This window comes from Eretmochelys imbricata, chromosome 2 (assembly GCF_965152235.1).
Source record: "Eretmochelys imbricata isolate rEreImb1 chromosome 2, rEreImb1.hap1, whole genome shotgun sequence".
In the NCBI taxonomy this organism is placed as follows: domain Eukaryota; kingdom Metazoa; phylum Chordata; order Testudines; family Cheloniidae; genus Eretmochelys; species Eretmochelys imbricata.
The window spans coordinates 248,207,130-248,232,631 of NC_135573.1; the positions used below are offsets into that span (position 1 = coordinate 248,207,130).

General features: G+C 40.2%; 1 protein-coding gene across 5 annotated transcripts in view; it reads left to right on the top strand.

Moving 5' to 3' along the window:
* ESYT2 (extended synaptotagmin 2) overlaps nt 1–25,502 on the top strand; it is a 128,527-nt gene that overhangs the window by 57,724 nt on the left and 45,301 nt on the right. For all 5 annotated transcript variants that reach the window (XR_013344967.1, XM_077808359.1, XM_077808356.1 and 2 more), the window contains 2 exons: nt 471–543; nt 1,979–2,068. Coding sequence is in view for 4 of the 5 variants with exons in the window: in XM_077808359.1 (XP_077664485.1) it covers nt 471–543; nt 1,979–2,068 (163 nt within the window). In the remaining variant the exon portion in view is untranslated. The remainder of the gene's footprint in view (nt 1–470; nt 544–1,978; nt 2,069–25,502) is intronic.

Below are 25,502 nucleotides of genomic sequence, written 5' to 3' on the forward strand. Positions count from 1 at the left end.
ATTGTAAGTGTCAGACAACTATAATAAGAGATGGCCCTACTAGCTCTGCCTATAATAATCAAGGGTACTTCTCAAGGTCTGAGTGTTTTCTTATGGCACCATACAACGAATGAGAAAATCATATAACGTGCCCCTAAAAGGAAGGGTGTGTTCATAATAAATACTTCCATTATTTCCCAGGACTATAACTTTCTGCTTTTTTCCTCTTTTACATACAGTTTTAAAGATGAGTACACCTCTTCCATCTGATTTTACAATCTGTCTTCAGAATAGAATTGTCTTAGTGCTTTAAAATTATAGTTATTTTTATATAGAATATAATAGTTTCTGAAAAGCAGAACTGTTTCATATGAAATCTTTCGTTTGATTGGGAAAAGAATGTTGGGGTTAGCAATTAAATGTGTCACAATTTTAGAGTCTAGAAATGTAAAACATTTATACAGTACTGTAGTTTTTCTGTTTTTCCTCAGTTTTGTTGGCAATTGTGAAATTGATTTGGAGATCAAGAGATACTTCTGCAGAGCTGGTGTAAAAAGTATACAGGTGAAGTTCATTTTTTCTTGTTTCACCATAACCACAGTTTTACAAAATTCTCACATTTGTCATGACACAATTTACCAGTTGACACACAAAATATAATTTACTAATTCTGTTGCTTTTGTTATTACCTTTGAATTACATACCATTGGTCTTTGTCACAAGATAATAATTTAAATTGCATTAGTATACTCTTGACATACTGATTAATTTATTCTTTCAAATATGGAAATAAATGTTAAACATATGGTATGTTCTGCTGAGAACAGCATGGGGCAGAAATAAAAGTTTTAAGAATGAATTAGTTCATAAGGTATATTTATAAGAATTCACATTTACTTGTGTCTGCTTGTTGTGGGGCGACGACTCACCGGTGCGGTGCCTCCTGTTGGTCATCCTGGAAATTAGCTCTTCCAGCCAGGAGTGCCCTCTGCAGGCTGGCGTCTCGCCTGCCGCTGGCCCCGGTGTCCCTCCCGGACCCTGGTAGCCTCCTTGTTAGGGTTCCTTCCCAGCAGTAACCCACAATCCAAGTCTCCCACCTAGGGGATCCCCCAACCCTCTTCCCCCACCTTGCCTTAGTGGCCACTGCCAGTCACCATCTAGCCCCCGCTCCCTGGGGCAGACTGCAGTCTATGAACCACTCATCATTGGCAAGGGGGTTTGAACCAGCTGCCTCTGCCTATCTCCCCTCTGCAGCCCCAGTACCCTTCCGTAGGCCATTCACTAGGCCTGCAGCCTGGGGCTTTGATAGGCTGGAGCTCCCCAGCTCCCTCTGCCCTTCCCCAGCACTGCTCCACCCTAGGTACCCTTCTTAGCTTCCCAGGCAGCCAGGTCCTTCTCTCTCTAGGAAGCTAGAAAGAGTATCTGTCTTCATTTCTGGCCCACAGCCCTCTTATAAGGGCCAGGTGGACTTAGATTAAGCTGGCCACAGCTGTGGCTGCTTTCCCAATCAGCCTGCTTTTCCTATTCACAGTCCTCTCCCGGGCTGCTTTAATCCCTTCAGGACAGGAGCGAGGTAGTCACCCCGCTACACAGCTATACATGTATGTCTGTTGCAGCACTTTGTGGCATATGAGTAAATACATATTTCCACATTTATTATTTATTTGTAGTAAAGTAGCATCCATGAATGTTTAGCATCAATTGTATATAAATCAAAAGTATGCTAGTGTGACTTAACACAATTTAGTGTGAATGCGTCCATTTACAGAGGACTTGCACAAAGATCTATGTACCACTTAACTCCCCCTTGTTAAGGGCTTTAGTTAGACTTCAGCGCATATAGGGCCATCTGCACTTGCATAAACTCACCCGTAATGAAAGACTTTCAAAAACGTAGTTGTGTGTGTATTTTCTACTGGGTGCACTTAATCTACATAAAGTACCTATATTGGTTGGAGTGAATTACATTATCCTTTTATTTTTTTTTCCCCTTTTTCAGATTCATGGTACTATGAGGGTTATCCTGGAACCACTGATTGGAGACATGCCCTTAATTGGAGCGCTATCTATTTTTTTCCTTAGGAAACCCGTAAGTAAAAAAATCTAGCTATGAATCATTGCTCTGCTTTTTGCCTAGTGTATAATAAGAATAGTAAGAATGAATGAGGTCTTCTGATTTTATGATGGAAAGAGACTGAAGCATGAGGACTCTTTATGCATCACAAGAATTCCCTGGACTTACCTTATCACAGGACATTATCTAGAAGGTTTGACTATCAACCTAGCAAAAGTTGCAGTGCCTTTAGTGGCAAGACTTTTTTTTTTAACCTTGGAATTATATTCATAGTGAAATTAGATTCACAGGTCTTAGAACGATAACATTTACATAACATCTTTCTTGTTAGTCAGATTTTTTTTTACATATTTTTAAATCTGATTTCTGTATTCGAAATCAGACTGTTGGTGCAATCACATTTTAGAAATCTACCATTTCTCCAGGCACTTGTCTATTCAAGATGTCTCTGTACCATACAAACAACAATGAAAATAGACACTTCTTTTGATTTTATTGAGCCAAAACCAATTCATATTGTGTATTCACACATCAAAAAGATGTACAGCTAGCAGGAGTCTATATTTGCAAAAGCAGGTATGTTTCCTTAAATTGAGTAAAGTTGTTGTTTCAAATCTGTTAACATTCAGGGCTGACTTTAACTACAGTTAGTAGTTTTGCAATTTCATTTCTGAGTTTCTTCAGAACTCTTGGGTGAATACCATCTGATCCTGGTGACTTATTGCTGTTTAATTTATCAATTTGTTCCAAAACATCTGTGATGGTGCCCCCCATAAGGCTTTATGGAAATATACTTATGAATGTATATCTGACATAACTAGAATGGGTTTTATGCTACATATGCCATGTAACATATCTCTGTAAAGATTATGATCTACTGAATCTATTAATCCTATTTGTATGCATGTATCATTTTTGTAGTCAAAGTTATGAATATTGGCTGCATACTTGTTTGATTCTGAGTAGGTTTTAGTGAAGCGGTTGGTCAGCTTCCTGAGAAAAGACTATTCTCAGTAAGTGCCCAGTCAAGAAGCCCTTAAGCCAACAATGAACTTGGAGACGCCAGTCGACATCTGGGCTTTCCCAGGAATGTGGCTGGCTGGTAAGGAACTCAGTCATGCATGGACATGTGACTTGCCCAGGTGACTCCAAAGCTCTATTTTGTAGCTGGGCTTTGCAAAGGAGAGAGGAGGGGGGTCTCCACCGACAAGAGAAAGTCTATTTAAACCCCTGGAGACCCCTCCATTTTGTCTTCAGCTGGCTAAAGAGAGAGCCTCTCCACCCCCAAGGATACCTGAAAGAAACTGGAACAAAGCATAGTAACTACAGGTGGTGTGAGTGATTGCTGGACCCAGACTAGAAGGAAACTAGTCTGTAAAAGGAAACTTACTGGGTGAGAATTTTATCTGTATTCAGTTTTATTACTGTACTAGACTTAGACTTGCATGTTTTATTTTATTTCACTTGGTAATTCACTTTGTTCTGTCTGTTACTACTGGAACCACTTAAATCCTACTTTCTGTATTTAATCAAATCACTTTTTTACTTAATACATACTCCGGGTTAATTAATAATACTTGGGAGTGCAAACAGCTGTGCATATCTCTCTATCAGTGTTATAGAGGGTGAACAATTTATGAGTTTACCCTGTATAAGGTAAACTTTATACAGGGTAAAACGGATTTATTTAGAGTTTGGACCCCACTGGAAGTTGGGCATCTGAGTGTTAAAGGCAGGAACACTTCTTAACTTGCTTTCAGTTAAGTCTGCAGCTTTAGGGTACGTGGTTCAGACCCTGGGTCTGTGTTGGAGCAAAATGGTGTGTCTTGCTCGGCAAGACAGGGTGCTGGAGTCCTAAGCTGGCAGGGAAAGCAGGGGCAGAAGTAGTTTTGGCACATCAGGTGGCAGCTCCCAGGGGGTTTCTCTGATCCAACCTGTCAGAACACTCTCTAATGGTACCTCAATCTGGGACAGTTCCTCAGATCTGTCACCTAAAAAGAATGGCTCAGGTTTGGGAATTGTGCTTAGAACTGCCTCTCCATTTATCCTTTTCACCATTTCTTCCTTTGACATAAATAGAATATAGTTTTTTCTATCCTATTCTGAATCTGAATGTTTGTCGTTGTCTCAATAAACATTTTCTAGAATTCTTTGTTCACAGGACGCTAAAATATCCTCCAGGGCAAGTTTGCAAATCAGATAGCATTTGTACATTTTCATTCTAGGAAAAGCCTTAGAGCAACTGATGCTACTACACCTAGATTGGTTAGAGATGTTCTGTTTTGAGGAGACTTACAGCTCATATAGCTACGAAGTCATCCTTTACAGATCGTTTCATCTGTCTGGGACAAACAATTAATGCCTAGTAAAAGGGAATATGGGTGAAAATTGCAGAGGTATATGTAAAAAATGTTAAGGAAATATTTCAAGGATAAATTGATAAGATAAGGGGGTGGAGTCACATAGTATTGCTACATGTAGGCAACATTGGATGACTGGAATTTAAAAGAATTTTAGTTTTGTATTTGGAAGAAATTGACTGCCTTTTTGTGGGAGGTCAGGAAATTTATTTCTATTTCTCCCCACAATGAACTCCCTCTCCAAAATGAGTAAAAGTGTAGGGATTTAGGGGGGTTCTGTTGGTTTTGGGAGCATTTTTATCCTTTGGCATGAAAAATGTAAGAGTGTAGAGGATAGAAATGGAAGAGTTATTGAGTTGTTCAGACATGAATGGCCTATATCCTGCTTCTGGCTCTACATGACTATATACCAATTTATCACAAGGGATGTCACATGGGAGCCTTTGTTCATGTTAGCTCAGGGCTACTTGTCTAACAGGTGATGTAAATGCAAATCCTTTGAGTTAAGATTTTAAATTAGATGCAAATCCCAATTAAAATCCCTTCCTAAAAGGTGTAGATCACTTTATGAGTGACATGATGCCAGAGTAGTACATATCTTTTAGAGTCTCAAGATCTAGCAGTTGAGATTCGCATGGCTAAATCCCCCCACCAAATTCTGTGTCTGTACATGCCCATTTAGTTCTTGTAAAAGGTGCCAGATAGACAGTGAAGCACTCTATTCTCAGAACAGGCACAGTCTGGTACAAATCTCCTTCAGATTGTAGTTCGTTCTGCATTCCCCTGGGCCTTAGCTGAAGTCTCATTTGAAAAAAAAAAAAAAAAGTTGCCACTTGGGGTGAACTAAAGTGTTTTAGAGATAGTGGACACCTATGCGCTAGAATGAGAATAATGGTGCTCTTGATTATAGGAAACAGAACTGGCATAGAATCGTAGGACTGGAAGGGACCTCAGGAGGTCATCTAGTCCAGTCTGCTGCCCTCATGGCAGGATTAAGAATGTTATCTAGACCATCCCTGCCAGGTGTTTGTCTAACCTGCTCTTAAAAATCTCCAGTGATGAAGATTCCACAATTTCCCTAGGCAATTTATTCCAGTGCTTAACCCCTCTGACAGTTAGGACATTTTTCCTAATGTCCAACCCAGACTGCCCCTGCTTCAGTTTAAGATCATTGCTTCTTGCTCTATCCTCAGAGGGTAAGGAGAACAGTTTTTCTCCCTCCTCCTTATAGCAACCTTTTATGTACCTGAAAACTGTTATCATGTCCCCCCTCAGTCTTCTCTTTTCCAGACTAAACAAACCCAGTGTTTTCAATCTTCCCTCATAGGTCATGTTTTGTAGATGTTTAATCATTTTTGTTGCTCTTCCCTGCACTTTCTCCAATTTGTCCACATCTTTCCTGAAGTGTGGTGCCCAAAATTAGATACAAAATGCCAGTTGAGGCCTAATCAGCATGGAGTACAGCAGAATTACTTCTCATATCTTGTTTACAACACTCCCGCTAATACGTCCCAGAATGATGTTTGCTTTTTTTGCAACAGTGTTACACTGTTGACTCATATTTAGCTTGAGATCCACAACAACCCCCCAGATCCCTTTCTGTAGTACTCCTTCCTAGGCAGTCATTTCCCATGTATGTTTTCAGTTGATTGTTTCTTCCTAAGTGAAGTACTTTTGCATTTGTCCTTACTGAATTTCATCCTATATACTTCAGACCATTTCTCCACTTTGTCCAGATGATTTTGAATTTTAATCCTATCCTCCCAGCACTTGCAACCCCTCACAGCTTGGTATTATTTGCAAATTTTATAAATGTATTCTATACCATTATCTAAATCATTGATGAAAATATTGAACAGAATCAGACCCAGAACTGATCCCTGCAGGGTCCCACTTGATATGCCCTTCCAGCTCGACTGTGAACCATTGATAACTACTCTCTGGGAATGGTTTTCCTACCAGTTATGCACCCACCTTATCGTAGTTCCATGTAGGTTGTATTTCCCTAGTTTGTTTACGAGAAGGTCATGGGAGACAGTATCATAAACCTTACTAAAGTCAAGATTTACCACATCTGCTGCTTTTCCCCTATCCACAAGGCTTGTTACCCTGTCAAAGAAAGCTGTTAGGTTGGTTTGACATGATTTGTTCTTGACAAAACCATGCTAACTGTTACTTATTACCTTATTATCTTCTAGGTGTTTGCAGATTGATTGCTTAATTATTTGCTCCATTATCTTTCCAGATACTGAAGTTAAGCAGACTTGTTTGTAATTCCATGGGTTGTCCTTATTTCCCTTTTTATAGATTGGCACTATATTTGCCCTTTCCCAGTCTTCTGGAATCTCTCCCATCTTCCATGAGTTTTCAGAGATAATTGCTGATGGCTCAGATATCTACTCAGTCATCTCCTTGAGTATTCTAGGATGTATTTCATAAGGCCTTCGTGACTTGAAGACATCTAACTTGTCTAAGTAATTTTTAACTTGTTCTTCCTCAATTTTTAGCCTCTGATCCTACGTCATTTTCACTGGCATTCACTATGTTAGAAGTTCAATCTCTATGAACCTTTTTGGTAAAAACTGAAACAAAAACGTCATTTAACACTTGTGCTATTTCCGTTATTGATTTCCCCCCCACATTGAGTAATATACCTATCCTGTCCTTGGTCTTTCTCTTGCTTCTAATGTATTTGTAGAATGTTTTCTTGTTACCATTTATGTCTCTAGCTAGTTTAATCTCATTTTATGCCTTGGCCTTTCTGATTTTGTCCCTTCATACTTGTGTTATTTGTTTATATTCATCCCTTGTAATTTGACTTAGTTTCCACTTTTTGTAGGATTCTTTTTTGAGTTTCAGATCATTGAAGATCTCCTGGTTAAGCCAGGATGGTCTCTTGCCATACTTCCTAATTTTCCTATACAGTGGGATAGTTTGTTCTTGGACCCTTTAATAATGTCTCTTTGAAAAACTGCCAACTCTTTTGAACTGTTTTCCCCCTTAGACTTGCTTCCAATGAGATCTTACCTACCAACTCCCTGAGTTTGCTAAAGTCTGCCTTCTTGAAATCCATTATCTTTATTGTGCTGTTTTCCCTCCTACCATTCCTTAGAATCATTAACTCTACCATTTCATGATCTCTTTCACCTAAGCTGCCTTCCACTTTCAGATTCTCAGCCAGTTCCTACCTATTTGTCAAAATCAAATCTAGACAGGTCCCCTACATTTTGAAATTTATTTTAAAGTCTAGATTTAATTGACTGAGGACTGCAGGTGGAATAGAGTATGAAAATCAGAAATACTGTGAATAACCATAACATTCCTGAAAATGTCAGATCCTACTAATACCTTGAGACTCTGCCAGTGAGTCAGTCCTACCCCTACTGAATAGCACTTGTCCAAAAAGCAATCGACTCATAAAATAACTTTTATATAGCAGGTTTATTACTGCTAAGTAGTAATGTTTTTTGTTTTATTACAAGATTTCTTTCCCACTGTATCTTCTTCAGTATTTGTGTGTTAATCTTCTGCAGCAGAATCTAAAATAACTTTTAGTATAGTAGTGAAGTTCTATAACAAAATCCTTTCCACCATTTAGAAATGGAGTGGCTGTAGCCAAGAAAAGTTTTCCTTCACTTTATTTGTTAGGGGAGCAGAGGAGGAATTAGTTGGCAACTAGCGATGGATTTTGTTCTCATATTTTCCAATCTAAAGTAACTGGCAATAGTTCCACTCACTCTGTATCATCTCTTTGCTGCCTTGATGACTATATAAGGCAACACAGCCTAAATTAATAATTCTGAACATACTTATCTAATGAGTTTGCCAGAGTCTTCTACCACTTTCCTGAACAATGCATAGTTTTTGGGGGTTTTTTGTTTTTTCAGCTGAAGGAGTTCCCACTTCATACTTTCTAATAAAACATATTTTAAAAACTAGATTTGTTGGTGAGGCTAATATGCATTTCAAATATGTTTGCATATGCATCTTTTAAAAAAGAAAATAATCTTTTAAAATGTTCTTATATTCTGAACATAGCTTTTTCTTTTAAATCTGATGTGCCTTAATGCCAAAAAATTAAAATGGAATCTTGTGTAATAGAGCAGAAAAGTGAGTCAGGAATCATAATGGGTTTTTTTGTATGACTACAGTAACTCCTCACTTAATGTTGTAGTTATGTTCCTGAAAAATGCAACTTTAAGTGAAACAATGTTAAACAAATCCAAATTTCCCATAAGATTTAATATAAATGCGTGGAGTTAGGTTCCAAGGAAACTTTGGGGGGGCAGACAAAAAGCATTATATACTGTACTGTACTGTGGTTGGGAGGTACCCCTGGCTTACCCCACACAGGCACAGCCTGCTGCAGGCAAGGACACTAGGAAGCACCTTGTGCAGCAGCAGCTTCCCCGCAGAAGAACAGGCACCAACTTTGCCGGGGGATGCTCCAGGCCTGCCTCTTCCTGTCTCCGCTCCACTCCAGGCCCACCTCTTCCCACCCCCACTCCACCTCCTCTCCAGAGCATGCCAGGTCCCCCTTCCTCCCAGAAAGTCCTAAGGTCGGGGAGGAGACGGAGAAGAGGAACTTGTTCAGTGCTCCTTTGTAAAGTCGCTGCTCTTCCACAGAATCTTACAAGCAGTGGACAGAGCAGGCAGCCAAACAACGTTATAAGGGAGCATTGCACAACTTTAAACGAGCATGTTCCCTAATGGAGCAGCGACGTAACTTCAAAACAACGTTAAGCGGGAGGACGTTAAGTGAGGAGTTACTGAATGTACACTTCATGAATGAGCTTATTTAACTATTGTGACAAAGTTCCTCCTCTACCTTGGTGGGTCTTGCGCTTATTGGCAGATTTGCTCACCTTGGAGCTTCAAGGCAGCCCTCAGTTTGGCCGTTTTCGTGAACCCACAGTCTAGGTCAACTCCTCCTGTGTCTGACCAGGAGTTGGGAGGTTTGGGGGGAACTCGAGCCCGCCCTTTACTCCGGGTTCCAGCCCAGGGCCCTGTGGTGTGCATCCTAGAACAGCTGTGTGACAGCTACAACTCCCTGGGCTACTTCCCCATGGCCTCCTCCCAACACCTTCTTTATCCTCACTATAGGACCTTCCTCCTGGTGTCTGATCATGCTGTACTCCTCAGTCCTCCAACAGTATGCATTCTCACTCTCAGCTCCTAGCGCCTCTTGCTCCCAGCTCCTTATACGCGCACAACAAACTGAAGTGAGCTCCTTTTTTAAACCCAGGTTTCAGAGTAACAGCCGTGTTAGTCTGTATTCACAAAAAGAAAAGGAGTACTTGTGGCACCTTAGAAAGATCTTCTATACTTTCCACAGTATGCATCCGATGAAGTGAGCTGTAGCTCATGAAAGCTTATGCTCAAATAAATTGGTTAGTCTCTAAGGTGCCACAAGTACTCCTTTTCTTTTTTTAAACCCAGGTGCCTGACTAGCCTGCCTTAATTGATTCTAGCAGCTTCTTGATTAGAACACCTGCAGCCAATCAGCCTGTCTGTCTTAATTGTCTCCAGAAGGTTCCTGATTGTTCTGGAACCTTCCCTGTTACCTTACCCTGGGAAAAGGGACTTACTTAACCTGGGGCTAATATATCTGCCTTCTATTACTCTTCTGTAGCCATCTGGCCCGACCCTATCACACTATATATTTCACCTTTCCCTGAAAAGCTAAATTCAGCTCATCTACACCAAATGTAGAAGAATAAAATATGGTGTAATCAGTTAGTTATCCTGATTTTTTTTTAATTAGGTCTGTTTATAGTCATTCTGTAAATTCATGACAGAGTGACGTGCTTCTTAAGTTCAAATTCCTTTCCCAGTCGCTCACCTTTCTGCAGCAACTAGAATAGTAGGTTATATATATTTTTAAAAAATGAAAGAAGACCGAATACAAATACATTTGCTTTTAATAGAGAAGATGCAGTTGATAGATAACATCGTTCCATTTTTATCTGTTTATTTCCTCCCTCTGGGTATCGGGCTTTACATGTATTTTTACTAAATCAAGTACTATCAGGAGAGATAGTCCACTTTGCAGTTTGGTCCTGTCCTCCTGTCTGCTACCACTTCAATTTTGGTAGTGGTGGCAAATTTGAATTTGGGTGGAATTTACAAAATTGGCTATGTGAATGGGACTCAGGTTCCTAAGGCTCACACTTTTAAGGTATTTAGACATTGCTGTACTCAGTGTTGCAATGCCTAAGTCTCATTTTCAAAAGGGGTTTAGACACTTAGGAGGCTAAATCTCTTTTGACAGCCAGTGGGATTTAGGCTCTTAAGTGCCTAAAATCCTTTTGAAAAAGAGACTTAAGCGTTGGAACACTGAATGTAGCAATACCTAAATACCTTTGAAATCTGGACATAAGTGATTTAGGCACTTTTGAAAATTTTATCCAGGGTCACATTCATACCAAAGAGATGTCTGACAAAGAAGACTATAAAACTCTCATGCAGGATGCAGAGGGATGGGGTTAGTAGGTTGTTTGATACGTTTGAATTGGTCAACAAAAACCCTCTGGAAACATTTTTTTAAATTGTACTGGGCTACAACATTACTTACGGACACAGTATGTCACCTTTGGTTACAGAGGTGCTCCATGGAATATCTGGAAGAGCTCCACGGTCTGAGAATCATTGCAATAAATAGTATTCTTTAGAATTACATTAATTTATATCATTTAGAAAAGTAAAAGAGGTCTTTGTAATGTTTTAGCAGTATAACTTACATCTTTTAATTCATGCATTTGATAGGTTAAAGTTGGGATGGCCTAAGTGAATACTTCCAAAGTACAGGCATTACCATGGGTTAACCCTGACCATCTAATGCTGTGTTAAGTACAACAGTCCCTGCCTACATTGAGAACTACATTGAGTTTAACATCCTGTTGGTGAATCCAATGTAATTTCCGATTCTGTGGCCTTGCATGAGCTTTGCCGGAGAGGTTGAGGCATCATTACACCTTTGCAAAAAAAGACACAAAAACAGGAATATACATTCCATTCAGCACAACCTATTTTACCGGCCATTTAACAAAAGGAAATCTAACACATTTCTAGCTAGATTACTTAACAGAAGTTCTGAAGAGCATTTCTGATCTGTTCCCGGCAAAAGCATCACACAGACAGACAGACCCTTTGTGTCGTCTCCCCCCCCCCCCCCAGCTTTGAAAGTATCTTGTCTCCTCATTGGTCATTTTGGTCAGGTGCCAGCGCGGTTATCTTAGCTTCTTAACCCTTTAAAGGTAAACGGGTTTTGCCTCTGGCCAGGAGGGATTTTATAGTTCTGTATACAGAAAGATGGTTACCCTTCCCTTTATATTTATGACAGCATGCATTGCAAAATAGTAATCCCACAGCAGGTGTTGGCATCATTAACGTGTACTCAAAAAGTAATGAAGAGTACATTTTTCAGTTCGCCTGTGCTGTCAGTAATACCTCTGATGCATCTACACTGGAGAGCACATTTGAGGAATAATTTGTTAGCCTAATCTTATTGGTCACCAAAAGAAAAGAACCTACATATCGGGATATTACAGCTGAGAGCAATCAGACTGTCTCTTAAGTCTCTTCTACCTCAGGTCAGACGGGGGGGTGGGTAACAGACAGTAAGATGGAACTATGTTATCTGAGCAAGCAAGGGTAGGCTCATTCCCTACAATTATAAATGGATGCAAATAATCTTTGGAAATAGTGTATAGAACTCGATGTTCGTGCAATAGCAATCCATGTAGCCGGGGAATAAAACACCCCTGCAATTTATCTGAGTGGGTTGAAATAAAAGATGCATGCGTGGTTTGTGAAGGACAAAATAGTTACACATTTCATCAGATTATGGGGAATCTGATAATTTATCTTTTTACATCCAGTAGCAACAGGAAGTGTCAGAAATTTTGCACAAAAGCAGACAGAGAAAGGGACTTAATATCGGATGACTTTTTAATACACTAGTCAGCGCTTACTGTATGCATTTCCCCCCTTTTCCCTCATTCAGAGAGTGATGAACAAGTTAAGACCAGACAAGGACAAGGTAGTTTTAACAGCACCAGCATAGCCCAGAAAACACTGGTATCTGGAATTAATTTGCCTGTCTAGAGGACTAATGGAGCCTCTGCCACTGGTACCAGACTTGTTGCAACAACCTGGGATCATCCATATCTTCAGTCTATTCATTTAAAAACATGGGGAATAGGATTCTGTGACAGCTAGAAAAAAAGTTGTTTTACATTCCAGGAAAAAGTCTATGTAGAAATGTTATAGTTGTAAATGCAAAAGGTTTTTATTGTGGATTTCGGTGTATGATATCCGTATACAGCACCAGTTGATTATATATTAGAATATTTGTTGTATCTTAAGAAAGCAGTTCTTTCATTGTCGTCAGTGAAGGTTCATCTCTCAACCATATCAGCCTACCATGTACCTGCGGAGGGCTAATCAGTTTTTACAAATGATGTCATTAAGAGGTTCTTAAAAGACCATAATAACTTGAACCCTTCAATAAGATGTCATATGCCATCTTGGGGTCTTAATTTAATGCTATTACAATTGATGAAACTTCCTTAGCCCTTTTGAACCTTTGGAGAGTTGTTCTTTATTTCAGTGGTTTATAAAGACAGTATTTTTTAGAGCAGTCACTTCTGCAAGACATATGAGTGAATTACATACATTATGGCAGATCCACCGTTCCCAGTTTTTAGTTCTTTGTATGCACCCTAGTTATTACCAAGAATGGCCTCCAATTTTCACATAAACCAGTCTATAATTTTACCGGGTTTTCCCCCCAAACATCATACTCGGGACGGTGGAGCTAAATTACATACTCTGGATTTTAGAAGCACTTTAGCCTTTCATTTAGACCAGACAAAACAATTTAGACAGTCCCAAAATTATTTATGGCTTATGAAAGGAAGAACAAGGGAAAAGCTATTTCTGTGCAAATGTTTTCAGGATGGGCTATATTATGTATTATTGAAGCTTATAAATTGAAAAGGTTACCCCTTCCTCAAGAATTTAGAACAATTCTACTAGATCAAAGGCAGCCTCTGTGGCTTCTTCTTCTGGACACTTTTCTCTAACAGAGATATATGGAGCAGCAACACAGAGTTCTGTTCACACCTTTACTAAACACTGTTCTTTCAATTTAGAATCTAGATCTGATTCAAAATTTGACAAGACAGTCCTGCCGTCCTTATTTAATTGGGACTCCATGGTCCCACTATCCTGAGTCAGAGTACTGCTTATTAATTTATCCCATGAGTTGGAATACGTAGAGGACTGTTGAAGAAGAAATGAATGTTACTTACCTGTAACGGAGGTTCTTTGAGATGGACTCTGCATATTCACACTCCCCGCCTGCCTTTCCCACTACCTTGGAGTCCTACGTGCTAAAGGGCTTGGGGTTGTGGGTGAAGGAACTGAGATGGCTGGAGCCCCACACCCCTTTTAAACCCTTGCTCTGGAACACTCAATGTTCATTGAAGGGAGGGGTAAAGGAGGCGCATGAGCACTCCAATGGCTGCTGCTAACTGAAATTTTATGGTTCAGGGTGCACCCGCTGGAGCATCCCATGAGTGAGAATATGCAGAGTCGATGTTAATGAAGCTCGGTTACAGGTAAGTAACCTTCATTTTTTTAACATTTTTTATAGTTTTTATTGCTTTCCTCTGGACTCTTTCCAGTTTGTCCACTTCTTTCTTAAAGTGTCGTGCTGAAACTGGATATGCTACTCCAGCTGAGGCTTCACCTATGCCAAGTGGAGTGGAACAATTTACAACACTCCCATTAATATACTCCAGTATTATACTTGCCTTTTTCGCAGCTGCATCAGATTGTGCTTCATATTCAGTTTGTGGTCTGCTGTAATCCGCAGATCATGTTCTGCAGTACTATTGCTTAGCCAATTATTTCCCATTTTGTATTTGTGCTTTTGATTTTTCCTTCCTAAATGTAGTACCTTGCACTTGTCTTTGCTGAATTTCATCTTGTTAGTTTCAGACCAGTTCTTCAATTTATCAAGGTCCTTCTAAATTCTAATCCAGTCCTCCAAAGTGGTTGCAACCCCTGCCAGCTTGGTGTCATCCTCAGGTTTTATAATCCTATTTCAACTCCATCAAGTCATTAAAATATTGAATAATACCAGACTCAGATGTTTACGGCAACTGCACCTGTATTCCCCCTTCTCCGGTCCCTCAAGGGTACCCGCTCTAGGATCCAGCTCCTCAGTCATCATCTCTCTTTGGTGGAGACCCTTGTCTCTCTCCCTACTGATGGGGAGTTTTCCAGGCTGCAGTTCCCTGCCTATTCCCAGCAAGCCAGAAAGCCTAAATAAGCAAACATCTGTGCTTTGCTTTCTCTTTGGAGGCGATGAACAAATGTAGTTGCCAGCAGTTATAAGTTCCCACACAGCTCTTTATAAGCAAGAACATTTATTCTTAATGTGGAAGCGTTCTAGAACAGTAGATGAACCTACAGGCATGCTAATAAGCCTATTGGAGGTCACCCCTCCCCGATATGATAGGAGACAGTCCTTCAGACACCATCCAAGAGTTTTTCTGTGGTTATAAGTTCATAACAGCCTCAAGATATTTAAACTTAATTCAGTAAGGTTTTACAAAGTTACTACAGGAAATTGCCATATCTGTCCCACCAAGGCTGACCCCTGTGGGTCCCCACTAGATAGGTCCTTCAACTCCTCCCGGATATAACAACATTATACTTCTCTTCAAAATTACTTACTGTTGTGCTCAGTATATATTGTAACCTTCTATGTGCTTTTTTTTCTTTGCTGTTGCACATGCTGATCGATTCAAGGTCTTATACTCCATTCATACCTGTGGCACTTGATAGAGCAGAAGTGTTCCTGGAGCTATCTGCAGTGGCACCTATGTCTTTTTTTTATTCCCCCCACCCCCTCCCCGCATGGTTACAGTTAATTTAGAATCCAGCAGTGTGTGTGACTACTTAAATTACTTCCAATGTACAATATCTTTAATTTGTTACACTGAATTTCATAAAAAAAAAAGGAGTACTTGTGGCACCTTAGAGACTAACAAATTTATTTGAGCATAAGCTTTCGTGAGCTACAGCTCACTTCATCAGATGCATTCAGTGGAAAATACAATGGGGAGATTTATATACATAGAGAACATGAAACAATGGGTGTTACCAGACACACTGTAACGAGAGGGATCAGGAAAGGTGAAGCTATTACCAGCGGGGTGGGGAGGAGAGAGAGACCTTTTGTAGTGATAATCAAGGTGGGCCATTTCCAGCAGTTGACAAGAACGTCTGAGGAATGGTGTGGGGTGTGGAATAAATATGGGGAAATAGTTTACTTTGTGTAATGACCCATCCACTCCCAGTCTCTATTCAAGCCTAAGTTAATTGTATCCAGTTTGCAAATTAATTCCAATTCAACAGTCTCTCACTGGAGTCTGTTTTTGAAGTCTTTTTGTTGAAGAATTGCAACTTTTAGGTCTGTAATCGAGTGACCAGAGAGATTGAAGTGTTCTCCAACTGGTTTTTGAATGTTATAATTCTTGACGTCTGATTTGTGTCCATTTATTCTTTTACGTAGAGACTGTCCAGTTTGACCAATGTACATGGCAGAGGGGCATTGCTGGCACATGATGGCATATATCACATTGGTAGATGTGCAGGTGAATGAGCCTCTGATAGTGTGGCTAATGTGATTAGGCCCTATGATGGTGTCCCCTGAATAGATATGTGAATTTCATCTGTCAACACCCTACCCATTCACCTCACTTTTCTACATGCATCATACTTTCATCAAAATCATTCTCTTAAGAGAAAATTTGGGTTGATCATTTGCAAATTTTCTGCTTCATCTGTGCACCTCTTTTTTCAGATAATAGATAAATATGTTTAATACTATCATGCCAGGTATATGTGGAAACTGGGAGCTTTCTCTACATAATTTCCATTTTCTGAAGGCTACCTCTTTGGCTGAAGAAAACTTGGGAACTTTGCCAACTTCCATGATGATTTTGCTAGGCTGACTTTAAAGGGCACACTATGTTAAGTAGTTGAAGTTCAAAATACAGGTTTTTAAAAGTATGTTTTTTCAACACCTGAATACTATAAGTATAAGAAATATCAAATATTTAAGGTGACAAATGAAGTAGAACCCTGGGAGGAAAACTATGGATTTTCTCATTTAGAGTGAATAATAGAAACAAAATGAACTATAAAGTTTTAACAGCACAGTGTACTTTGCCTTATCTTTTACTTTTACACAATAAGCCAAGGGGCACAGCGGTGGTCTTCTGTTTACTATTAGACTGCTGTACTCATTTAGAAATAATATTTAAAACATGAAGATTAATCTCTTAGCTGCTAATCACTTGGTAAAGTTCACAGTTGGTGTTGACCCAAGGATATCTGAAGGTCTTGCATCAGAACAGAGACACATAATGTTATAGGTCTACAACTGAATATGGTGACTTTGGAGAAAAACTATACTACTAGGTTGGATTGAAAGTTTCATATGTAAAGGTTTTGCTAGTTGAAGGCTAGCTAGCTGGAACAAGCTTGTCAGTCACAACTGGGGCCCAAACACTATCTCCATTGCTTAACTAATAGAAAGATTTCTAAAAGTATGTTTTAATTTTGCTTCCATTGAAAGTCAAAGGGACTTAGGCTCCTGAATCATTTAAGCACTTTTTAATTTTTTTTTACCCATAATATGTATTGTCTCATGTCTCCCAAGACAAACCTACTATGGTGGGGAATTGTTATGACATCGTAGTGTCCTAAATGTGTTGTAAGATGGTTTGGTATTTCTTTTGCAGGCAGACTAAATGGTATTAGAAACATGTTACAGAATCACATTACAGCCCAGGAGTGAAATCCTTTCCCCATTAAAGTAAATGGCAAAATGCCTATTGACTTTGGGAGCAGGATTTCACCCTAGACCTCTTCTGTAATATAACACTATATGCTCATGTCTATGAGCACAAGATCAAACTGAGTAATGTGTTCCAGGCGCTGTTGTCTTGTAACATGATCCCCCAAACACTGTGGAATTGCCTCTGTTGCTAGATCCCATCAGTGTATATCCATTTTAAATTTATTTTATAACTAAACCTGTTCTATTGTGTGTACTAGTTATCTATTGTAGCAAAAAGTTTGTATAGTATGTGATTCAGATACTTTACAGTTTGTCCATCGCTACACATCCTCTAGAACAGTCCCTGACTTCTTAAGTTTCCAGATAACTATTTTTCCTATACTTGTATTAAAATGTTAACCAAGGGGCAAGTCAGTGGTCATTCAAAAATCTTGCTATATGAAGCTTTTTCACTACATTTTAGAGTAAGTTAATGTTTTATTTGCTATCCTTCATTACAGAATATAGGTAAAATTTCACATCTGATTTATTTTCAAGGAAAAATTGTTAAATCGGTTTTTCAGCAGGGTCGGGGAGTTTGAAATAGGAATACATGTAATGTGGCAGTGTGCACTAGCTAATTATTACAATGTCTGAAATATTCTTGTGCAGGCCAGCAAATTGACTGAGTACCAATTTTTGTTTGCAAAGTGTATCACCTGTCTCAGTTGCAATGGGTTGTGGATAGGCTACATCCTTCTTCCAGCTGTTGGCAACATTTCACTGAGTGACAAATTCTGAACAAGATCCTTTCAGTGTCATGTTAGCTGCAGAGAAACAGCTTGTATTCCTTATGTTCAGCTAAACAAAGAGGGAATTGTGTGTGTCTTATAAACTGATGACAGAGAAGGAAATTACATTGCTGAGCAATTTGAAGATACTGTATACTTTCTAATTTTAGACCCACCACGCTGGTTGGTTAAAAATGGTATCTCCTAAATTCAGTACTTTATTATTTTTTGGCATGACTACTAAAAGAATGAGTCCTTTTGATACTTACATTTTCCATTAAAGAGTGCCTGAGTTTGAGAAATTTATAGAGGAAAATACCAAAAGAAACCCACCACAGTAGCATGTCACTTAAAAAAGGAGTAAAAATAAAGAGGATAGTTAAATGGAAACTAAAAGGAACAGTCACAAGAATGAAAAGCCTGCAAGATGCATGGAAACTTTTTAAAAACACCATAATAGGGGTTCAAACTATATGAATATCCCAAATTAAAAACAAACAAACCAGTAAGAGGACCAAAAATCATGCCACCATGGCTAAACAACAGAATAAAAGAGGTGGTTAGAGACAAAAAGATATCTTTTAAAAATTCAAAGTCACATCCTACAGAGGAAAATAGAATCTCGCAAGTCAAGTGTAAAAATATAATTAGGCAGCCCAAAAAAGGATTTGAAGAGCAGCTAGCAAAAGATACTGAAACTGACAGCAATTTTTTTTTTTAAAGTACAACAGAAGCAGCAAGCCTGCCAAACAATCAGTGGGGCCAGTGGACAATCAAGGTGCTAAAGGAGCATTCAAGAAAGACATGGCTGTTGTGGAGAAGCTAAATGAGTTCTTTGCATCGATCTTCACTGAACCATTCTTTTTAGGTGAAAAATCTGAGGAACAGTCCCAGACTGAGATGTCAAAAGAGAAGGTTTTGGAACTAATTGATAAATTAAACAGTAATAAGTCACCAGGACCAGATGGTATTCACGCAAGAGTTCTGAAGGAACTCAAATATGAAACTGCAAAACTATTAACTGTGATATGTAACCTATTGCTTAAATCAGCCTCTGTGCTAGGTGACTGTTGGATAGCTAAAGTAATGTTGATTGTTTTAAAAGCATCCAGAGGCGCTCCTGGCAATCACAGGCCAGTAAACCTAACTTCAATATCTGGCAAATTGGTTGACTATAGTAAACAACAGAATTATCAGACACGTAGATGAACAGGTTATGTTGTGGATGAGTCAACATGGCCTTTGTAAAGGGAAATCCTGCTTCACCAAAATATTAGATTTCTATGAGAGGGTCAACAAACATGTGGACGAGTGTGATCCAGTGGATATAATGTACATGGACTTCCAGAAACCCTTTGACAAGGTCCCTCACCAAAGGCTCTTAAGCAAAGTAGGCAGCCATGGGATAAGAAGGAGGGTCCTCTCATGGATCAGTAACTGGTAGGAATAAATGGTCAGTTTTTACAGTAGAGAGTGGTAAACAGTGAGGTTCCCAAAGGATCTGTAGTGGGACCAGTGCTGTTAAATATATTCATAAATTACCTGGAAAATGGTAGACAATGAGGTGGAAAAGTTTGCAGACAATACAAAATTACTCAAGATAATTAAATCCAAAGCTGGCTGCGAAGAGCTAGAAAGGGATCTCACATAACTGGGTGACTGGGCAACAAAATGGCAAATGAAATTCTGTATTTATAAGTGCAAAGTAATGCAGGTTGGAAAAGATAATACTGACGATACACACAAAATGATGGGGTTTAAATTAGCTGCTACCATGTAAGAAAGAGGTTGTGGAATCATCATGGATAGTTCTCTGAAAACATCTGCTTAAAGTGCAGCAGCAGTCAAAAAAACTAACAGAATGTTAGCATCCATTAGGAAAGGGATAGATAATAAGACAGAAAAGATCATATTGCCACTATATAAATCCATGCTATGCCCTCACCTCAAAAAGATATATTAGAATTGGGAAAAGTGCAGAGAAGGGCAACAAAAATTATTAGGAGTATGGAGCAGCTTCCATATGAGGAGAAATTAAGAAGACTGGGATTGTTCATCTTAGAAAAGAGATGGCTAAAGGGAGATATGATAGAGGTCTATAAAATCATGAATGGGTATTCCTGAGGGAATTCTGTACTAAAAAGTTAAAAATTCTGTGCACAATATTTTAAAATTCTGCAAAATTTGTCAATAAATATATGTGGAGGCTCCAGCGTGGCAGTGGGGAGCACAGGCCACTGGCTGCCTAGAGGTGGGAGATCACCCTGCAGCTCCCCCCTCCCCACCCCACCCCAGGACACGGACTCAGTGGTGAGGCTGCACCCTACCCTGACACAGTGCAAGGGCTGGGCCTGCCCCAGAAACACCCTGGGGCCTTGCCCCTCTATGCCAGGCGCACCAGGTGTGGGCAAGCAGGTTCAGCCTGGCAGGACCCAAGTGTGGAGGGGCTTAGTATGGGGGGATCCAAGTGTGGGTGAGAAGGTACTGTGTGGGGCAATCTGGGTGCAGGCAGCTTAGTGGGGGTTCAGGTGTTGGGTTGGGGATCTGGATGCACAGTGGCTCATTTTGCGGGGTTCATAGAATCATAGCATATCAGGGTTGGAAGGGACCTCAGGAGGTCATCTAGTCCAACCCCCTGCTCAAAGCAGGACCAATCCCCAACTAAATCATCCCAGCTGGGTTCTGTGTGCAGGGGCAATGGGACTATGCAGGGGGGTCCAGGTGAAGGTGGTTGGGTCTCAGCAGGGGGAGTCTGGGTGTGGGGGGTCTGTAACTCAGCAGGAGAGGGGGCGTCTGGGTGTGGGGGACTCAGCGGCGGGATCCAGGTGCTGGGTGAGTAGGGCTTGGTGGGGTGGGGATCCAGATGCAGGTGGCTTGTCAGGATGGTCCAGGTGCATAGGGGTTGGGGCTCATCAGGTTGGGGGTTCAAGTGCGGGGGGTAGGGTTTGGTCTTGGTGCAGGGATGGGGGTTCAGATGCAGCAGGGAGAGGCTGGGGGGTGGGGCTTGGTGAGGTGGTGGTGAAGGGGCAGGTCCGGATGCAGGGGGATGGGTCTGACCCAGCACTGGCTGGGGCATCCCCAGCCCCGACCCCCTAAGCTGCAGTGATTTACCTCTCCAACAGCTGCTTCGGGCACCCAAAAAGGTGTGCCTGCACTGCTGGGGAGGGGCACGTGACTGATCTTGCAGCTTCCCTTTGCTTCCCTGTCAAAAAGTTATTTTTCTGCGGGGAAGCAAAGAAATCTGCAGGGAACATTGAATTCTGCAGCCTGCAATGGTGCAGAATTCCCCCAGGAGGAGTATTATATGTAGGAGAAAAGGCATAGTTCATATGGATAGAAAATAAGCACTACAGAAAGCACCAAATGGCATAAAAATAAAATCTTTTAAAATCATTTAGCATAAACATTTGACCTATAACCTCTATTAAATGTGTGATGCCATTATGAACATTTTTTCTTAGGGTAAGTGACTCTTGCCTTTTTCAGATTTTTCTGGGGTTTAGTCCCAGTGCAATCCACCCATTGGTTAATTCTTTTAAAAATTAAGGAATGACAGTCATGTAATAAAGTGGACTTTTAATATTAAACATTAAGATGCAGCAATTGTACACTGTATTAGTCTTAGTCGTGCTGTATTTAATAGATTCAAAATATGACCTACAAAAATTTAGTAACCATTAGTGTTATACTAGTAGTCTCCTAAGCATGATTTTGATTCTATATTTATTACATTCAGAGCTTATTTGATAGTGAACGATATTTGAATGAAAAATATGTTTAGAATTAGGCCCCAGTCCTGCAAATATTTACAACAGAGTAGCTTTACACAGACCAGTAATCCCACTGAACTTTATGGGGCCACTTGTGCATAAATTTACTCACCTGTGTGCATGTTTGCAGGATTGTGACCTAAGTGCATGTAATGGTCATAATAAGGCACTGGAGAAAAAAGTCTCACTGTAGTAATTGATGAATAACTGTACTGTAGTCTTGTGGCTACTATTCATTTTAGTTACCATATCTTTCTATAGCAAGCACACTCTAGTGGTTAAAGTACAGGAGTGGGAATCAGGATATGCTCTAGTTATTTGTCTTGTCATAGACTTAATTTGTCTTGTCATAGACTTAACACAGCACAAGTCATGTAATCTCTCTGCCTAGTTTTTCCCACATATAAAATTACAATTATTCATTATAAATTTTTCTTTTCGTCTTGGCATACAAGAATTCCTTTACTCATCTGCTTAGCTCTTTGCATTTTTAGGTTCATATAAGCAAGAGTTTTACAAGAGTATGTACTTATGCAGTATCCCATGAACCTACAGAAGAAAAGATAACTACTTTCCATTATTATATTTTGACACAAGGCACAATTAATCCTAAACTCACTGCCACATAATGTCATTGAGGTCAGGATCCTAGTAAGATTCACAAAAGGAGTTAAGTATTTAAATAAACAATAAGAACATCTACATTTATATAGTAAAAAATAAAAAGGCATGTAAATCTCAAGCTAGATCTAGGGAAGAACTTCTCCCATGGGGGTAATGCATGCCACAAAGAGGTCCATGCATGGGGGGGTAGCAGGTCAGCCTGATAGCCAGTTGGCCTAGTGCAGTGGTTCTCAAACTTTTGTATTGGTGACCCCTTTCACACAACAAACCTCTGAGTGTGACCCCCCCACTTAGAAATTAAAAAACACTTTTTTAATATTTAACACTGTTATAAATGCTGGAGGTAAAAGGGGGTTTGGGGTGGAGCCTGACAGCTGCGACCCCATGTAATAACCTTGTGACCTCTTAAGGGGTCACGACCCCCAGTTTGAGAGTCCCTGGCCTAGTGGTCAGGCAGTGGCTCCACAGTTCTTTCTGGTCTGGTCATTCTAGACAGGGCTCTGGCTGATTCGTGTGTGGCAGGCCTCAGTTCCTTCTGAGTAGTTCTTCTATTCCCCTTAGGGTTCTGTCACAATAGAGGTACAGCAGAGTAAGGTAGGTTTCAGAGTAGCGGCCGTGTTAGTCTGTATCTGCAAAAAGAAAAGCAGGACTTGTGGCACCTTAGAGACGAACAAATTTTTTTGAGCATAAGCTTTCGTGAGCTACAGCTCATTTCATCGGATGCGTTCAGTGGAAAATACAGTAGGGAGATTTATATACACAGAGAACATGAAACAATGGGTGTTACCATACACTGTAACGAGAGTGATCAGGAAAGGTGAGCTAGTACCAGCAGGAGAGGGAGGGGTGGGGGAAGCCTTTTGTAGTGTTAATCAAGGTGGGCCGTTTCCAGTAGTTGACAAGAACGTCTGAGGAACAGCGGGGGTGGTGGTGGAGGGAATAAACATGGGGAAATAGTTTTACTTTGTGAAATGACCCATCCACTCCCAGTCTTTATTCAAGCCTAAGTCAATTGTATCCAGTTTGCAAATTAATTCCAGTTCAGCAGTCTCTTGTTGGAGTCTGTTTTTGAAGTTTTTTTGTTGTAATATTGCCACTTTTAGGTCTGTAATCGAGTAACCAAAGAGATTGAAGTGTTCTCCAACTGGTTATTTCCCCATGTTTATTCCTCCACCCCCACCTCCGCTGTTCCTCAGAGGTTCTTGTCAACCGCTGGAAATGGCCCACCTTGATTATCACTACAAAAGGTTTTTTCCCCCCACTCTCCTGCTGGTAATAACTCACCTTACCTGATCACTCTCATTACAGTGTGTATGGTAACACCCATTGTTTCATGTTCTCTGTGTATATAAATCTCCCCACTGTATTTTCCACTGAATGCATCCGATGAAGTGAGCTGTAGCTCACAAAAGCTTATGCTCAAAAAAATTTGTTAGTCTCTAAGTTGCCACAAGTCCTCCTTTTCTTTTTGCAGGGTAAGGAAGTAAGCTCTACTGGGTCCCTCCCAACCTAGGGCCCTATAGGGGCATTACAGTGTTTGGACCACTTGCTGGTCCACCCCAAGTTATACTCTCCGCCTTCCCCGCCCGGTCACTTCCTACCAGGCTGTGGCTCCTCTGGGGCATTGTCATGGGCTCAGGAATATCAGGTTAGTCTGTCAGTGGGACAAGACAGTCTACTCAGTTTACAACTCCCAAAGAAGAGAGAGCTGAATCTGGATCATCACGTCCAGAGTAGCTTTGTGAATGCTGCAGCCAGTCCTTTCACAGCTCCAGGCTCCTTTCACAGCTTCACAGTCTCACTTTCTGGTGCTGTTACCCACTCAATTTAGAGCACCAGGGTCCTTTTAATTATCCCTCCCTCCTCCCTAGCCCAGTACTGTTCTGTGCTGTGCTCGGGTTTAGTATGCAATCTGCAAACTCCATCACAGAGGTTCACCTTGTAAATTGAGGTGGTGCATTTACAAACATTGTTCAAGTATGTCACTAGCCAACTGAGAAGGAGAGATACTAACAAGTAGAGCAGAAAGCCTGAAGAGATGTGGAATTCACTTTCTGAACATAGTTTTCAAGAACCTCAGGTTTATGAGAGATTTTTTCGTAATGTCCAGTGGATTACAGTAGAATCTCAGAGTTACAAAGACCAGAGTTAAGAACTGACCAGTCGACCACACACCTCATTTGGAACCAGAAATACACAATCAGGCAGCAGCAGAGAGGAGGTGGGGGGAAGCAAAGACAGTACAGTATTGTGTTAAACTTAAACTACTAAAAAAAAAGGGAAAGCAGCATTTTTCTTCTGCATAGTAAAGTTTCAAAGCTGTATTAAGTCAGTGTTCAGTTGTAAACTTTTGAATGACCCATAAGTTTTGTTCAGAGTTACGAACAACTCCCTTCCCGAGTTGTTTAGTTATTCGTAACTCTGAGGTTCTACTGTAAAGTAAAAATATAAAGGGTAGGTTTTTATTATCTAGAGGTAAATAAAAAAATGACGCCTGACTCCAGTAATAGGTTATAGTTGATATTGAGTCCACTGAGGAAACTTGTTTTATTTGTAGACACAATACTGTTGTCTTTCATTAGTCACTTTGTTAAGAAGTATGTGCAGAGTGAACGTATGAATATTTGACCAAAGGAGAAAACCACTGATTATAGGACCAACCTTATTTCACAGGAGGGCCACAGAAATCTAAGCACAACCTTATGTGGGCCAAACAGATTCTACATACTTTAATAAGATTTAAAGTCACCTGCATTGATTTATATTTTAAGTTCAGCTTGTTTTGTATGTATTTAGATAGAAGCAACCTATGTATAATGTTGTCTATTTACACAAGCGTACACTAAAATGATGTAAACATGACGACAAAATGCTAATGAATTGGCTGTTATAATGTGTTGAAGCGGGCCATGGGCCTTATGGAATGCTCTGGTGGGCTGCAGGTTGGGCACCCTGGGTTATAGTAATACGTTGTTCGTTTGGCATGTCTAGAACCCTCCTGATACTGTATGTGTACAGTTGATATTTAGAGATTAATGATAGGAT